The sequence below is a fragment of the Vulpes vulpes genome, chromosome 16, assembly GCF_048418805.1.
Source record: "Vulpes vulpes isolate BD-2025 chromosome 16, VulVul3, whole genome shotgun sequence".
In the NCBI taxonomy this organism is placed as follows: domain Eukaryota; kingdom Metazoa; phylum Chordata; class Mammalia; order Carnivora; family Canidae; genus Vulpes; species Vulpes vulpes.
The window spans coordinates 39,422,741-39,441,690 of NC_132795.1; the positions used below are offsets into that span (position 1 = coordinate 39,422,741).

The window sequence follows — 18,950 nt, forward strand, 5'->3', positions numbered from 1 at the left end:
AGAACCAACCAAATAATAAGGCTATTGCCAACTTAATTAGAAGTCTTGATCTTTTATTTTCTTGGGCACATTATTTCAGATTTTATTATATTCTTAGTACTTTGATATCCACATTTAAAGTCCCTTTGATTTTATGAAATCATGGTGTATGTTCTGTTATTCATTAAGAATAGCTTTTTTGGAAGTAGCACATATTGTTGCCTTTCTTAAAACAGGACAAGTGAAAAGTCTAGAGCCCTATAGGATCTGAGAAGTGGAGAAGCTTTTGAGGTTTTGCCCTCCTTCCTTTCTTCACTTGCTATCCCCATCTAGGTCTGTACCTCTGTAAATCCAGATAGATAGGTGGGTTAAGATGGAAAGGTTATTTATGAGAGCAAAGGTAGTACAAGGGTTTACTTTAGGCAAGTTTCATAGTAGCCAGTTTTTGTCAAAACTTTGCTAATTTACTGCCAGTATTCATAGTAATTTATTAAATATATTTGATGCGAACTGTTCCTATCTTTTAGAATGACTGTATATTTAATAGAACTATGGAACAATTGGAGAACTTTCAGAGGACAAATGGGCAGTGGGCTATGTTGCAAAAGAATGTGCTGCCTTGTTCACCCTGTCCATTTTTAGATCAGTCTGGCTGGTGGTGAAATGCAGAAGTGTTTGCCACACACACAGGTGCAGTGTTCTGCAGCTGTTGGAAACATTTGCCCCCTACTCCCCATTTCTTCACATATAATTATGCTCGTTTAAACCACTAAAGCTAGAAGATGGGATTTGAGAACTTGAATGTCTTGTTTACAAAAAGGTACAACTCAGAGATAATTGGTCATTTAGGTTGCTGAATTTAACTATGTTTTAGATGACTTGAAGTTTCCAAAGACTAAAACCTAACCTTAAGGTCACAGAGTTTTAAAATTATGAGAGACTGACTTTGAAAGTGCATGTCAGCAGTTACTGCTCTGCAGACTGAACTTCTTGAGAACAGGGCTTATATATTTTTATTTTTAATCTCTTGCAACTAATCTAATATGGCACATAGTAGGCACTTGATAAATGTTTGTGAATATCTTTTGTTGGAAGATGAGGCCAAATTGTTGTTTAGATGTTGTTTAGATTTTAGTCAGAAAATTATGACTTTTTTTTTTTTTAAACCGATACTCTCTGATAAATTTTATAGTAGTCTTACGAACAAAGTGCCATGGCAGCAGAGAGAAGGGGAGTTACTAATGCTGCCCCTGCTGGTCATGAAACACTTTATGTTTTGATATATCTCAGAAAATTTTTGCCTGGACTGCAATTAGAGAACTTGGTTTTGTTTTTTTGTGTGTGTATGTTGTTTTTTTTTGTTTTTTTTGTTTTTTTGTATATTTTTTGGAGTTCGATTTGCCAACATACAACACCCAGTAGAGAACTTGGTTTTGAAGAGTTTCCCTTATCTAGGAGATAACAGTGTATTCTCCAACAGCAGTGTCTTTTCCTCATTCCCCATTTTGGACATTTTTCGTGCATTACGTCATAAGGATATTAAAGTTTAATAATTCTGTATCTGAAAGTTCTAGAGAAGAATGCTTTCCTTAAACTAAATAGAACAAATATTTTCTTTTTTGTAGTTGTTTTTTATATAATGAAAAGAGTGTAGGCTTTGGAGTCAGCTGTAGGTTTGAATCCCAGCTTTTAAAACTGTGTTTAATGCAAGGAGGCATCTTAACCTCATCATGCATCTGCTTTTTTTGTCTGTAAAAATGGGAGTAATCCCTGCTTTCAAATAGTGGTGAAAGTCACCTCCTGAGTATGTGGCATCAGTATTCTTGGAATCTACCACGAGTTTAATAAATATAATTTCTTTTTTATTCAAAAGAAAAAGTTGTATTCAGGATTATGGCATTGGTAAAACTGTTATCCTAGGAGGTTGCAGTATGCTTTTAAGCTGCTATTCGTGTAGTATATATTTAGCATCAAATATCTGCAAGGCATTGAGATAGGTAGGGATTCTGCAGTCTTTGAGGGGAGGAAACAAACAGCAAATAGTTAAATTATAATGTAAGTTAGCAAAAATACTGACAATAAATACATAGCGTTTCTGAGAAGGGGAAGGTCACAATGAGCTGCAGTGGTTAAGCATCTTTCATGACTGTAGCCAAGCTGCATGCAGGACCTTGAAGGCAGAATGAAGGAGGAGGAGAAACTTTCAGGCTTGAAGAAGACCAGAAAGATGGAAGCCTCAGTGTCTTCCCTGGCAGACTTTTTTTTTTTTTTTTTTTTGGCTTTATTGAAATATAATTGACATACAACAGTGTGTGAGTTTAAGGTGTACAGTGTGTTGATTTGATATATTTATGGATTGCAAAAACAATTACCACCATAGCATTAGTTAACTGCTCCATCTTGTCACATAATTACCACCTTTTTGGTGTGTTGAGAACTTTTAAGATCTCTCTTAGAAACTTGCAGTATTATTAGCTATAATCACCATGCTATACATTAGATCCCCAGAACTTGTTAATCTTAGAACTGGAAACATATCCTTTGGTGGTTCCATGTTTTTCCCACTGCCCAGGCCATGGTAACCACCACTTTATTCTTTTTGGGGCTTGGCTTTTTTAGATTCCACATATAAGTGATATCATATAGTATTTGTCTTTCTCTGTCAGACTTTGACTTAGCATAATACCCTGAAGATCCAGCCATGTCACAGGTGGCATGATTTCCTTCTTTCTCGTGGCTGAATAATATTCCTCTGTGTGTGTGTGTGTGTGTGTGTATCTTCTTTATACATCAATTGTTGATGGACAGTTAGGTTGTTTCCATGTTTTGGCTGTTGTGAAGAGTGCTGTAGTGAACACGGGGGTGCAGATATCTCTTCAAGATTTCATTTCCTTTGGTTATATATACCCAGAAGTGAGATTAGCTGGATCATATGATAGTTCTTTTTTTAATTTTTTGGGGGAACCTCTGTACTGTTTTCCTAAGTGGCTGCATCAGTTTACGACCCACCAGCAGTGCACAAGAATTCCCTTTCCTCCATACCTTCACCAATACTTGTTACCTCATCTTTTTGAAGGTAGCCATTCTAACAGGTGTGAGGTGATATCTCACTGTGACTTTGATTTGCATATGCCTGATGATTAGTGATGTTGAGCACCTTTTCATGTTCCTCTTGGTTATTTGTGTGTGTTTAGAAAAATGTCTATTCGGTTCCTCCTGGCAGAATGTTTTTGTATAGTGATTGATAACTGATGATAGTTTCAAGTATCCAGAACATGAAAATGTCAAGGCTGACTGAAGCTGACTCTGTGGGTCAGGAGAAAGCTGGAGGAAAGCACCCTGAATGTGCTGTTTCCTCAGTTTTCCCGAGTCGTGAACAGCAGATCATTTATTTTCTAAATGCTTAGGATTCTTAAACTTAATTGAGAGAGTGGCTCCGACCCTTATTATATGTGCTTTTCTTTGTAAAGCATAAGCTGAATAAAATGAATCTGTGAGATTTCTTTCTTGCTCAAGTGATACGTGAGAATTTCCAAGGTCCTTCGTTATCTGTACTTAACGGACTCCCTTAAATAATCTCACCGGTTTGACTTCATTTCTTGCTGTCTGGCCTCTAGTGTGTTACCTTTCCAGGAATACTATGGCAAGCATGCTGCCCCTTCAAAGCCTGTACACTTCGTGTTCTTCCTGTCTGTAAACCTCTTGCTTCAGGTACCCGCATGGCTTGTTTCCTGTCTGTGCTCCTCCAGGTTTCTATTCAAACGCAGAGATTTGGCCTTCTCCGACCATCTTAATACAACTTTCCTCCCTCACTGTCAATCAAGTCAAGCACCTTCCCTGCTGTTTTACCTCGAAAGCACTTAGAACCATTTGCCATACTATATATTTTTAAAATGTATTTGTACATTGTCTACTCTTATATAAGTGCTTTGAGGGCAAGGGTTTGTAAAATTTTATTTAAGTCACATTTCCAGTGCCTCACACAAAGTAGTCCATAAATAATTATTAAATTAAAAAAACCTGTTTCTTTTTGAGTTGTGAAAGAACTTTGGGCATCACAGACTTTTCTTCCTTTTTTTTCTTTTTTTAAAAGATTTTATTTACTTATTCATGAGAGACACAGAAAGAGGCAGAGACACAGGCAGAGGGAGAAGCAGGCTCCCTGCAGGGAGCCCAATGTGGGACTGATCCAGGATCACGACCTGAGCTGAAGACAGATGCTCAACTGCTGAGCCACCCAGGTGTCCCCAGGCTTTTCTTTTTACTGCCATTGAGTGACCAAAATGGACCCTTTCTGAGGAAAATACCAATTTATTTGACCAAAATTAAACATATATTTGTGAATACATTTATAGATTGATACACTTCAGGTTTTCCTTTTTATCTGGGCATTCGTTATGGTTAATGAATTTGATCTCAGTGTAAGAGAATGAAAAAAGTTAAATGGATTGGTAAAACTATTAACATTTTTCGAATTGATGTGAAAGAGCAGTTTGGAGAATGAGAGTCAACAATGTGTCTATGTATATAGGAGAATATCACAAGGTTAGAATTACTTCCTTGAAGCAAAATTTGTTGGGAAATCATTGGAAGATTTTGAGGGATCTAGTAGTATAATTAAAGAAATGTAATTAGGAATTTGATTTTTACGGTCATTAGGGTAGTTTAGAGAAGTCAAAATTTTAAGGACATTTACAAAGGAAAGTTTGGTATATTTGAGGTTTGAAATAATCTGAACAAGAAAATTGAGGGAGAAATGGTGAAACCAGGAGAATTTGAGGAAAAAACAGCTGAGAGAAGCTATTGGGGATGTAGGATATAAAGGAGGACGGTACTTGGTCTCAAATGGCTTCAAGGTTGTGCTGATTAAGGGATGGAAGAGGAAAGTTCGAAATATCCATGTGGCATTGTCATTGCTTTAGGATAAGGGATAAGAACATAATTTACATGCCTAGAAAAGAGGCTTGTAAATGAGGTGGCACTTGTTTGCTGTGCGATGCTTTTGGAATATGGTTTCTTTTCTATAAATGCCGAATTGGTGGCTGCCGGGGGTGGGGGTGGGGAGGAGTAATATTTTCACTAGGGGTGGCAATATGTGTTGTTTCCATTATATATTGTAGATAGAGGCACCTGGGTGCCTATCAACGCTCCGTGGTTGAGCGTCTACATTTGGCTCAGGTCATGATCCCAGGGTCCTGGGATTGAGTCCTGCATCATGCTCACTGCAGGGAGCCTGCTTCTCCCTCTACCTAATGTCTCTCCCTCTTTCGGTGTGTCCCTCATGAATAAGTAAATAACATCTTAAAAAAGTAAATATTGTAGATAATTTGGATGAATAAAAGATACTGACCTGTAGTGTTAGAAATACTGAGGTGATTTGGGGGAAGAAAAGTTAGATGTATAAAGATGCTTTTTTTTAGGAGTACATGGCTGGCTTAGTCGGTACAGCGTAAGACTCTTGAACTCAGGGTCGTGAGTTTAAGCCCTATTTTGGGTGTAGAGATTACTTAAAAATTTAAAAAAAGTCTTTTAAAAAAGCTGCTTTTAGAATTGGGGGCTTTGTTTTTTAATAATTACTGTTTTGGGTTGAGTTTCCTTTGTAAAACTTAATTTCAACACTACCTTTTACTTCTTGTTAACTTAATAGGTCTGTTAATTTAATAGGTGACACTTGTGGTTCTAGGTAGTTTTGCTACAAGCATCTTTGCTGCAAGCATTTTGATGATGTAATTTTGCCATAAAAGATAAATAATTGGCTGACAATTTGGTTTCATCAAACTGATTGAGAGTTTAGTTTCATTTCTCCATTGACCCGGTAGTCCCATTTTTCTATTATCTAAATCTTAGCCAGCCCTCATCATGATCTGTACAGTGGTGCAGAGATTTGAACCCATTTTCCCATGAACTTTGGAATGTCTATCAGTAGATATGTGACAATATGCCAAACAAACAACAGCTAGAAGGCTTTCACAACACAATATGAAGCTAATTTACAAATATGAATCGTAGTATTTATGAACTGATGCTGCTCTTAATGAAGGAAGATATTTTACCCTAAAAAGAAAAAGTGCAATGCTGAATGAGGAGACAAATCAACAAGCAAAAAACTTTATAATACTATGAACAAAAGACTTTGAAGACAAGTGCTTAGGTATAGTCCACAGAATGAAATCAATTATTTGCATAGTATTGCCATGAAAATCTACATTATACATTTGATGTATTCAAATATTTTGAAACTCACAAGTCTTTCAACTTTGTTATGTCCTTTTTAATGAGTGTCCTCTTTTTTGTGATTTTTTTTTTAATAGCCAGTTATGCTGTGAAAATGGTGGTTGTCATAGGAGGTTGGGGAGAAATTTTTTAAGCATAAGGAATGTAGGATGGAAAGTATATTAATTGGCTTTTAAGATACACTATCAGGTATCTCAGCCCATTTAGACACGAGGCAGGAATCTAGAAGGATACCAAGGGCAGAGCAATTCTTTTAACAGAATTATTGTTCTGCTCTATAGCTTTCTTTGTTATCCGCTCCTCTTCCCAGTTGCTTCAGACTTACCCTTCTCAGCCTTCTGCAGTGTTAACAGGGTAGAAAAAAGAAGGGTGGGTCTAACCTAGATAGCACAACCAGAACTTCTGAGCACTAACTGTATGCACAGTACTATGCCTGGCTCTATCATACAAATATGAGTGACACGTGGTCCCTGTCATGAGAAATTCACAGTAGGACAGTCTAGTGGGAGAACACCCACAGTCTTCGGTAATACTTCTATAGGGATACTTGAAGAATTAGCTTTCCATTTTAATAATCTTGACAAAAAATGATTTTGTATATGGTCAAAAAAGTAAGGCTATCATGGCTTTTCTTAAGTCGATCGACAAGACTTTTTTTTGGCAATACAGCTTTACTTTAAATTCTTCAAATTTTACATTAATAAAAATCAGTGTTATTTAAAAGTATCTTTTTAGTACAAGCATGTTGTGATTCATAACATTTTATTTAGTCTTTAAGCTATGTTTTCTTTTTCCTAGTCCCCTAATGAGTACTTTTGATCTGTCATTCAAAAATTTTTCTTTTCCAGATTAAAACACTGTTACTCTAGAAAACTGTCTAAAAACCCATTAGCAAACCGCTTTAGATAATCACAGGATACATTTTTCTTTGCTTTTTTTTTGTACCTTGTTAAACTGATCTCACACATGATCTTTCTTAGAATCAGGCAGTTCCTAGTTCCTATGGGACTTCCTGTTTTCTTAAATAAAAATAGAAAAGCACCTCAGAAAGGAAACCTGGTCAGTGTGAACTACTTTGTAGGCTCAGTTAGTCTTAGTTGGGAACTGGATTATAGAGATCCAGTTATCTGAAAGCTCTGAATGTTTTGCATGTAATTTTCAAATAGATGATAAAGAGAAGATTCTAAATAGTAACCATTAGAGATACTACATATTTACTGTAAACTTGTTTGCATTATTTTTAGGGGAGATGTATGAGGGGAGGTTGGATGAAAAGTGCTAAATCCTTTTTATAATAGATATTGGCAATACGAAATTATTTAATATTGAGGCAGTTCTTAGCTACTTTATCTGTATATTTGTTTCTTGCCAACTTTTCCAGATGTTAGCAAGCAGTAGGAAGTTTTTTGTTTTTTGTTTCTGTTTGTTTTTTAATCATTAGAAGTCAGAATTTTGAAAGAATTGTTTAGTTTTAAAAAGCATCTGGTAAATTTCCTTAAGTAGTAACTGCTGTTGATCTGTATTTTGAGTAGAAACCAAGTTTGGTGGAAGCAATATAGTTAGTAGCAGTAATAGGTAACATGTATTAAGTGCTTGATACTAAGCAGAGCATTGTATATAATTAATCTCATTTAATCTTCACAACAACTATATAAGTTAGGTATCATTGTTACAGCCTTTCTTTATAGGAAAGTACACTACCACTTAGAGTAGCTAAGCAGTTCATGGTCATGTTAACTAATAAGTGATGGAACTGGGACTTGAACTCACTTCTCTCATTTATTACAGAGAAAACCACAGATTCAAGGTAAGAATGGTAAATATAGTGAGTCGCAAAAATTACTACCCTTACCTTTATTATCATCAGTTTGTTTACATTTTGTTTGCTTGTTTACATTCAGTTATGGCAGAGTACATGCTGGCATTTCAGGGGGCTTGTTTAGGGGATTCTAATTCTCATTCTCAAATGATGCTAATAGTTGTCTTTTTTTCTTTCTTGATAGTAAAAAAACCCTTTGATGAAACATTTGGAAAAATACAAGTAAGTAGAAGATCATAATACTGATATTTTGTCTCCTGTTTTATATGCTAAAAGTATTAGGAAGACTGTCAACTAAAAAAATGCTCATTTTAAAAGTTCTTTTAAATTGAAACAGTACATTTTCTTACTTTGAATATTCTTTAACGATAATATGATTAAATCTGAAACAGATTTTCTCCTAAGAGCTGAGTTGTTTATCACTTTAGGGTAAAAGCCAACTGCCAAGTGAAATGGTATTGGCATGTTAGCTGGAGATCAAGTCTTAACCCTTAGAGGTATGCCTGTTTAATAAGTTGCTGGGTATTCTGACAATTTTTGTCCTCTTTGCCATCATCTTGTCTCTCTGGATCTTTTGTTCATAGGCATGCCTATTTAATCATCAGGAAGGCAAAGGATTTAGAAAGAAACATGACTGTTAGGCTACCTATTTATGATTCCTTTTCTTTTCAAGGATCTGTAATACTAATTTCAACCTAAATCTTACATGAAAATATTTTTCACTTACTTTCATTATAGGGACTTCAAAGATTAAGGTATTTGAGCTCATATTATAATGCACAGTTAGTTATTAATTTACTATAGGAATTGACAGTAATATAGACCTATATATAAAAATTGGTTGTGCTTAAAGGATATGTCATAATATGTAATCAAATCTATAGAATATTAAGATTGTTAGAGAGGGACTTTGTAATGACCACTTTTAGTAATATTGTGATATTTGTTTTTAAAAAGGTTTGTCAGTTATGATATTAAGTATAATGCTGCTATTGGCATTATCATTTAAATCCGTACCATATACTCACTGCACATTTAATGAGAGACTTGATATAAACAACTGAAAATTGTCTTGAGAAAATTGGCTGAGAATAGAAGGGGGAACTATTTAAAGGTGACAACATATGAGAGAATTTGGGAGAGTTGCCCTAAAGTCTGATTTTTACACACCCAAGAACAAGAACGTTGCTTCAGAGAATGATATGGGTTACTAAAAGAAAAGTTGGACCTTACCAAAAGAGACAGTTGGAGGATAGCTATTTCAAATTACAGTATGAACGCATTTCTGTTTAATGAAAGATTACGTGAAAGCTTAGTTTAAGTATGGTTTATTTGTAGATCTTTAAATTTGTTTTCAGGGTGATTAGGAAAGCCAGCACGAGACACCTTTCAAGCTGAATGTTAGGAGACAATCGGAAAAGCAGTCAGAATGGAAAAAGACTGTAATGAAGCTATAAATCAGTATAAGTTTCTATAAGAAGAGAACTTTAAAATTTGATTTATATGTTTTTCAGATTGATTTCTAGTTTAGCATATTGATGCTAAAGATAGTTGAACCAAAGCCTTTCTTTTTCTTCTTCAAGATTGATTTGTTCATATTAATAACATATTACGTAAAAACTAGTTAGATCGTAATTTAATTGATCATGCACTTGAGATCATTGTAATATATATCATTTTGAATAAATTGCCATTGGAAAAATAATTTTTGGAAAAATTATAGTTTAGCTTTTTGGGTGCTTAAATTCTCTATATAATGTACTGGTATGTATGTATGTTGTCTTATGGATTCAGTTGCATCTGATAAGATTTTTTTATTTCTTCTACTTATCTTTCCAGTGTTAATATCTATGAATCAAAAGATGAAGTTTATTCTCAGGCCTCTGGTATTCATTAGAGATGTAATCACAGAGCACAGGTGTCCAATTTTTGGATTTTTTTAATTAAAAAAAATTTTTTTTTATTTTTTTAAAGAATTTATTTATTTATTTATTCATGAGAGACAGAGAGAAACACAGAGACACAGGCAGGAGGAGAAGCAGGCTCCATGCAGGGAGCCCAACGTGGCTCAATCCCGGTCTCCAGGAATCAGGCCCTTGGCAGAAGGCTGTGCTAAACCACTTAGCCATCCAGGCTGCCCCTAGTTTTGTTTTTAAAAGGGGAATGGGATTGGGCGTGATCAGGACATATGAAAAAAAAGGAAATCGGTCTCTTTTCCAGATAAGGGAGGAGACAAACTTCAAAATTATTAGGTACTTTAATCCCAAAGCTTAATCAGATTTGCCTGTATGTATCAAGTCCACAAGTATGAATGTATCAAGTCCACAAGTTATGCATATCATTAGAACTCTTTCTCATTCTATTATATTGAACGTATTTATTAAAAATAATTTTGTGGTTTAACATATCACAAATGCATAGGTTTCAGAATCCTGGCTTTCAGCCCCAGCAGTTATTTTTTGATGTTTGATTCTTGCAGTTTGGACTTTTAAGCATATACAGAGATAAGGCCTAGCTTGACTCAGAATCTGCTTGAGATAGAGTTGAGCCAAAGCTAAGGGCTGGAAGGCAAGGGGGAATGTCACTTGATCTCTATCAACCATCTTCCATAAAACCAGGGACTCTCGTGGTAGGGTAGAAACTTTAATGAGTTTTCTTCTTCTTAGCATAAGCAGTTAATTGCTGCATTGACAAACACGTGCCACACATAGCATATACACTTGTCTCTGTCCCTGAAAATACAGCATGAAGATAATTGTATGAGGTTGCATGTCATTAGACATATAAATGTTACTTTCCTAGCTTTTTATATCCTGGTCCTATTTTTCCAGTATTACTGTTTTCTTTGACACATCAGGAAGAAAGGAAATAATAAAGATACAGCCCCCTCTTGAATCATGAACTTATTCCAAACAGCGTGATAAGCTTACCCCTTTTCCTGACTTACATTCTCCCATTGCTGTGTGGGTCCTTCTTCATTGTGATTGCTCTGAAATTGTGGGTCTCGTTGCCTTCAGTTACTTGGCAAGGTCCTTAAACATTGAAATGATCTCCTCTCTGGTTTTCTTTCATATATTCAGAGTACTATTCCTGGCGCACAAGTCTGTTTTATTTTTCTCCTCCTAAATTTTTAGAATGAAGTCAAACTCTTTGTCTTGGTCCCTAGCAATTGATTCCACACTATTTTATCAGTGTTGTGCTAAATCAAAGCAGGCTATTGGTTATGTAAGGAACATATAACCAGTGCCTTTATGCCTTTGCTCATGCTTTTTCTTCTGACTAGAATTCTAGTCAATTCTGTTCTTCCTGGGAAGCCCAACTTAAATATTCTTTCTTCTATAAATGGAGCTTCCCTTCCCTCTTTCTTCTGTATTTCCATTATACTTTGTTTGCAGCTTTAGCACTTAAGTATGTTTTTTAGCCTTGAGAATAGGAACCACCTTGTTTACTAGGCCTCTTGCTTTGCTGAGAATAGTTCTTCTATTACTAAATACTTTATAAAGTGTTTGTTTTGCTTTAATGGTTCATAAATTTATACAGGACCACTTTGGGGGTCAAGGAGAGGTTGATTATCAAAGTATCAGTATTCATTTCCTTATTGTGTGGTTGAATCAGATTAAGACAAAACATGAAGGGCAGCCTTGAAGTCTCATAAGAACAATATATATAAGTGTGCATTGTGTAAAGGAGGATTGGGAGCATTGCTTTGGTGTTTGGGGGAGTTTGTTGTATAGGAGACTTTTTTTTCTTCTTCTTCTTCTTCTTCTTCTTTTTTTTTTTAGCACTAACCTGAGTGCCAATTTCCCAATCAGTCCTCAAGAAAGTAAAATGTTTAGAGTGATGATTTAGATTCTTAGATTAAGGCTTTTTTAAAAAAATTATGGTAGCCATTGTTTAAATGTGAATTTGTCTTTTGGATTATGTAGCTTCCATGATTTTAAGTTATTTACTGTTTTTTTAAAGATTATTATTTGGTATGTTTTTGAATTGGATATTTTATAATTTCTTTTAATTTTAGGAAAGTAAGAAAAATCTTATGATGAACACTTTATACAAGCTTCATGATCGATTGGCACAGCTTGCAGGTAATTGTTTTAACATTCATAGTGTCTAAAAATGTTTTGAAAATTAATTTGTATATGTAGCATTCTATATCAGCAGAAATAGTTTTTCCCAAGACTAGTGTTATGTTTGTGAATTTTCTCTCTGGAAATTTTTGTTACCTGTACAGAATAGTTTTTATTTTTATAGATATATTTAATCAAGGCCTTTTTCCTGCCTGTCCATATGTATTAGATGAAATCTATATTATATAATTCTAAAGTCAATCCAATTTGTTTATTGTATTAATAGTAACAACAAATTTTGAAAGCTAGATATCAATTGAATTGGGTAAGCAATGAATTAAAACCCTAGATTAAATATAAAAGTGTAGATTTTCCATTGATTAGGTATCATTTCCTAGGATAAAGGTAATATATTTTAGAATTTTTTCCTTATATTCTGCTCTTACTAAAGTCTTTTAGCATCTGTACCTTAGCTTTTTTTTAGTTATTCTTATTTCACATATGATCTAAAAGAAGAGACTTTGGATTTGCTTCTTGTTAAAGAAGTTACAGAAAAGAAAAAGTGTAGTTTTCTAAACTTTTTTATGTAGCAGATCTTTTTGTAGACATAAGATTCTGGTACAAGGTAAATATGAAAGTTCTTTGGTCGATTGGAGACATTTAGGATCCTTATAGTTTCCCATCCTCATATCAGTCTTTTTTTTTTTTTGCAGGGCGATGCCCTTAACTCTAACTCTGGCCTTTTTTTTTTTTTTTTTTTTTTTTTAATGCTCATAATTTTGTGTATATCACTAAAAGCCTTCTTTGTATTAACTAACTGGCTGTCATATTCATATACGGCAAGCTAATGACATTTATTTGGTATGCTGTATGTAGTACCCAGAAATAGGTTAAGTATATACTATTTGGCTACCACAGGCTTCTACAGCTGTCTCTACAGCATTGTTTTATGCAGTGTGCTAGATCAGCATAATTGGGGTGCTTTTAAAGATAAAGAATCCTTCTAGAGCAGGGGTCAGCAAACTTTTTCCTGTGAAGGGGCCAGATAGTAAGTTTTTGGGGCTTTGTTTGCTGGACTTTGTCAGAGGTACTAAATTCTGCCATTATAGCATGAAAGCAGCCACAGATAATACATAGATGAATGAGTATGGCTGTGTTCCAGTGAAACTTCATGTATAAGAAACAGTGGCAGGGCAGATTTGGCTATGGGCCGAGGTTTGCTGACCTCTGCTGTATATCTGTGCAAACTGAATCTTGGAGGATGCATCATAAAATTTGAAGACGTAGTTGTTTAATAGCTATTTCTTCCTTTTTTATGACTGTGACCATTAAAATCTGACTACTTGCGCAAGTCTCATAAATAGGAATATGGCTACTTTTTTATAATAGAAAGGTTTGCCAAGGAGTTACTTTATTATACTTTCATGTTAAAAAAATGGTTTTTAAAAAAATCATATGAAGAGAAATAGAGCAGGAAGAACTTACAATTCAAGTTCAATATGAGGAAATTGATCTTTAATAACCACAGATAGCCTGAAAGATAAGGCTTTGGATTCTTTTATAAATTGTTATAAGGGAAAAGAAAGGTGTTATAAGAAAGGTAGTTTTGTATGTACTGTGTTTCTTTGCAGAAATCAGGTCATAACTAGAAGTTTCTAATTTTCCTGTTGATCTGTGTTATGATAATTTTTAAGGCAGGCACATACTTTGCTAAAGATAGGCTGAACACTGTCTTTATATTCAGAATGTACATTTTAATTTGAACCTTTTTGAATTATTAGCTTTAGTAATAGGTGTGTAAGTTACCACAATCAATTTCCCCCCTGGAAAAACAGTAAATCTGTGGAGGGCCTTCTTTGTCCCAAGATCTGTGGATAGGTTCCTACCCTGGCCAATGATTTAGTTGGAAATAGAAGAAGACATGTTCCTACCTGGACTATTTAGAAATGCATTTAAAGATTGTGGTTTATGTAAAGGTAATTGTTTATATTATCTACTGGATTTTTGTAGGAAATTAAATAGTGTTTATCTTTTTTATTGATTATAATATGACCTATAATTGTGTAATTTGAATATATTTTGATTAATCATGTTTGTTTTCTTCTCTTTAACATAGTACTGATTCAAAATTAATAATATGCTAATCTTTCCAGGAGATCATGAATGTGGCAGTTCTAGTCAGAGAACACTTTCTGTCCAAGAGGCAGCTGCATATTTAAAAGTAAGCAGTACAATTAGAATTTTGATAGCTATATTCTTAAAGTTTATATAAATTATTACAACTTGTACAAAAGTACCACACATTTGATTTCTTTAATTGTACTGTTAGAAGCTTGGGTCTATAGTTTGGTGTAATGTGAGCATGCGTGAGCAGTGGGGAGAGGGAGAAGGAGAAGGAGAAGGAGAAACAGATTCCCCACTTACCCACTCAGCAGGCAGCCCGATGCAGGGCTCGATCCTAGGACCCTGGGATCATGACCTGAGCAGAAGGCAGATGCTTAACCAACTGAGCAACTCAGGTGCCACACGCCCCCCCACCACGCCCCCATGTGACCTTTATTATATTGAGGTAATTTGCTTCTATTCTTACTTTATTGAGTGTTTTTAATCATGAAGAGGTATTGATTTTGTCAAATGCTTTTTTTTTGCATCTGTTGAGATGAGCATGTGATTTTTATCCTTCATTCTGTTAATGTGTATCCCACTGACTTCTTTTTTTTTTTTTTTTGGTATATTGGACCATCCTTGAATTCCAGGAGTAAATCCTACTTGGTCATGGTGTATGATCCTCTTAGTGTGCTGTCAAATTCATTTGCTAGAATTTTGTTGAGGATTTTTAGCATCTGTATTCATCAAGGACATTGATTTGTATTTCTTTTCTTATAGTGTTTCTGTTTGGCTTGGCATCAGAATAATGTTGCTCTCATAAAATAAGTGCGAAAAAATGTTCTCTTCAGTTTTTTGGAAGAGGTTGAGAAGGATTGGTAATGTTTGGTAGAATTCCCCAGTGAAGCCATTAAGTCCTGGGCTCTTCTTGTTTGAGAAGTTTTTGATTACTGATTCAGGCTCCTAACCAGTTACAGGTCTGTTCAGAGTTTCTATTTCTTTGTGATTCAGTCTTGGTAGGTTATATATTTCTAGGAATTTGTCTGTTTTTTTTCTCTAGGTTATCCCAATTTGTTGGCAATTAATTGTTCATAATAATCTCTTATGATCCTTTGTATTTCTGTGACATCTGACTTGATATCTTTCTGATTTTGAGTTTTTCTTTTGAGGCTTTGTCAGTTTTGCTTATCTTTAAAAAAAAAAACAAACAAACCAGCTGTTCTTTTTATCCTATTCTCTGTTTTATTTATTTTTACTCTGATCTTTAATATTTCCTCCTAACTTTGGGCATAGTTTGTTCTTTCTCTAGTTCCTTAAGATGGTTTATTTGAGAGCTTTTTTAATGTAGCTGTTTGTCACTATAAACTTCCCTTGTAGTACTGCTTTTGCTGTATCCCATTAAAAGCTTTTGGGCTTCTTGAATCTGAATGTCCATTTCTTTCCCTGGATTTGGGAAATTTTCTGCCCATCTAGTGAATTTTTTAATTCAGTTATTCTTCAGCTCCAAAATTTATTCTTTTTAATTTTTTCTCACTTTATTGATATTCTAATTTAATTTGTATGTTGTTTTCTTGGGCTGGTTGAGCATCTTTATGACACTTATTTTGAAATTTTTGTCAGGTAACTCCTATAGGGACCTCCTTTAGGGTCAGTTTTTGGAGATTAATTTGTTCCTTTAGTTAGGCCTAGTGTTACTGTTTCCATCATGTACCTTAGTACTTTGTCGGGATCTGTGCATTTGAAGACACAGCCATATTTCCCAGCCTTTAGAGATTGCCTTTGTGCAGAGGAAGACCTTTACCCATGAGCTCAAATAGAGATTCTGGGGTGCTCTCAAACCTTTTCTGTGGATGCATCTTCTCTGGATTTGTGGGTGCAAATTATCAACTAAAAAGGTTTTCCAGGTTTCTTTTGTCAAGATACTGTAATCTCTTGCTCCCTCTGGTGTCTGTTTGCTGTACTGTGGGTCCCCCTGCAGCAGCTGCAAGCTGTCCTGCTCTTTTTTTGTTCTCAGCAACCCCAGGTGTTTAGACTGAGTCAGGTCTCCTCAGTGCTCTGAGACATGATACAGAAGCCAGTCCCTTTGGCAGCTCCCTGAGAACTTGAGACATTGGACACATGTTCCAACTCTTTCTTTCCTCAGGGAGAAGCCAGGAGTTTGGGGTTTTTCTCCTTCTCGTTCTTCATCAAGCTGTGGAGAAGGGCAGTGGCGAGTTCAGATCATCTCCTTTGTTCTCTGTTGCCTCCAAGCTATCAGTGCTTAGATTCAGGCAAGACAGAAACCAGACCTCTGATAGCCCTCAGAAATTCTGAACATTAGAATTAGGTTTCAGTCTTTTCTTTGCCTCTTGAAGGAGAAGCCAGGAGTTGGGAATTTTCTTCTGGTTGCGCATGTTGTGCCATAGGGTGAGGCTCTGGTGAGCGAGTGCGACTAATTTTCCTACTGGCTTCCATGCTGCTTGTTTCACACTTGCTTGGGTTACAGGAGCCCTTTTTAACTAGTTTCTGGATTTCTTACAAAGGGAATTCGTATGTGTATTGTTGAATTTGTGTCTGTATAGGGAAAGGATGGTCTAGGGCTTCCTGTTCTGTCGTCTTGTTGATGTCACCGCCTCACTATTTTTTTTTTTTTTATTTAGAATATAGTATAATTCTAAGGGTTTCAGCAAAGTTGTGAAGAGTTTCCCATGACATGCTTGTTAAAAAAGAGAAATATGGACTGTTTTTAACGTAATTTAGATTAACTTAATCTACTTAATATAGATATCCAGAAGATGTTAAGACAGTATAATATCTTGGAGATTTAGATGTGGATTCACATTCTGGCCATATAGAAGCTGTGTGTCTTGGTAAAGTTCTTTCACTTTTCTGTACCTGTTTCTTAGTATGAAGTGGACTTAATTCTTGTCAGAGTGATTGGGAGACTTAAGTGCTCAGTGCCTGATGGTTAGGGTAGTTTCCTAGTAAATTTTGCTTTTTTTCCTGTGTTTCTTAGTTAATTAAATCCGAGTCACTCTGGAGAGAGTTTCTTTTTTTTTTTTTAATTTTTTAATTTATTTTTTCGTGAGAGACACAGAGAGAGAAAGAGGCAGAGACACAGGCAGAGGGAGAAGCAGGCTCCATGCAGGGAGCCCGACGCGGGACTCGATCCCGGGTCCCCAGGATCATGCCCTGGGCCGAAGGCGGCACTAAGCCGCTGAGCCACCCGGGCTGCCCTGGAGAGAGTTTCTAATACCATGCTACAGGATTTGTCTTCTCACCCTTCCTGGTTCTCATCTTCAGTTTCAGTTTTGACCTAGATAAGAACAGTGATGACAAACAAATTGTACAGAGTATAATAGCTAATAGATTGGATAGGTAAAGAATCAGGATCCAAAAAGATCTTAAATTAGGAGGAGTTTTGATTATGGGGATGGAAGAATTGCTAAATGGATTGTGGGGGTGGGAGCAAAGAAGGAATTGGATTGAGTAGGCTACAGAGATCATAGAATAAAGTATTCCTGAAAGAGGGCATAGCATGTGGGAATTCAAAGCAAGCAAGTAGTTCTTTATGAGATAGTTACAAATGTCTTTATTTCTAGCAGTAGGAAAAACTGTGTTCCCAACCAGCGCTTCCTTCCTGCTTTGTCTTCTCTTCTCTCTCTCTCTCTTTCTCTCAGTTAAATATCTTAGGTAATGGCACAGATATGTGTTATGGTTGGTCCTAAATTCCTGAAACAGGATTAATTTACACTTCAGTAGAACCTCGAGACTCTTAAAAGCTCCTGAATACTCTATTTAAAGGACTAAAGGGAAGGGATAAGGTTTGATTAGTATTTATACTGGAGCTGAGGAAGAGGCAGGGGTTCCTATGGAAGGATGATACACCACCACCCCCATTTGATTGCCCCTATGGGTCATCAATAAGATAAAGTAAAAAGAAGGGACACAGAGCCAGGGTTGGGACAAGTCAGAATCTAAGCCAGGCAGCAGTAAGAGATAAGAGATTATTTCTACTAAAGATTGGCAGTAGAGTAGTTATTGGACATATCCTTGCAGGAGTTGAGTTGGAAACTGCCTGTAATTGGGTTAAAAAAAATTGAGATTAATATCCCTGGAATTATTTTATGTTTTAGATTGGGTTTTACTTTTAGATTGGGTTTTACTTTTTTTTTTTAATTCAATATAATTTCTAAGCCAAGTTTTTACAAAAGATTTTTGATAGATCCAGTTTTAATTAGTTAAGTGAAGTTATTTTGTTTTTTTGTTTTTAAAGATTTTATTTATTCATGAGAGACAGAGAGAGAGGCGGGGGCAGAGACATAGGTAGAGGGAGAAGCGGGCTCCCTGTGGGGAGCCCGATGCAGGACTCAATCCCAGGACCCCAGGATCATGACCTGAGCCAAAGGCAAACGCCCCTCAACCACTGAGCCACCCAAGCGTCCCTTAAGTACTATTTTTAATAATGTTTATTTTTTCAATATATATAACATTAACTTATGCTCATGATTTAACTAATGGAAAAGAAAAGAGAAAAACATTTCAAATTCACCACCTGAAGGTAACCACTCATTTTTGATTCATTTTTCTGTAGTCTTTTCTTAACATTTTCATTCCTACAATTAGTATCACTATAAATCATAAATTAGAAATATTTCATATTACAAGTATTTATATATGTTTTTTCCTTAAAATTATCATGAGAATTTTCTGATGTCATTGTTCAGGTTTTTGAAAACTGCTCTTTTTATCACTAGATAATATTC

General features: G+C 35.4%; 1 protein-coding gene across 3 annotated transcripts in view; it reads left to right on the plus strand.

The window, feature by feature from the left end:
* The window catches only part of LEMD3 (LEM domain containing 3), a 73,400-nt gene that overhangs the window by 20,029 nt on the left and 34,421 nt on the right, over positions 1–18,950 (plus strand). For 2 of the 3 annotated variants that reach the window (XR_011997849.1, XM_072741679.1), the window contains exons 2-4: positions 8,217–8,254; positions 12,051–12,117; positions 14,253–14,320. Coding sequence is in view for 2 of the 3 variants with exons in the window: in XM_072741679.1 (XP_072597780.1) it covers positions 8,217–8,254; positions 12,051–12,117; positions 14,253–14,320 (173 nt within the window). In the remaining variant the exon portion in view is untranslated. The remainder of the gene's footprint in view (positions 1–8,216; positions 8,255–12,050; positions 12,118–14,252; positions 14,321–18,950) is intronic. The other variant, XM_072741678.1, reaches the window with a different exon arrangement.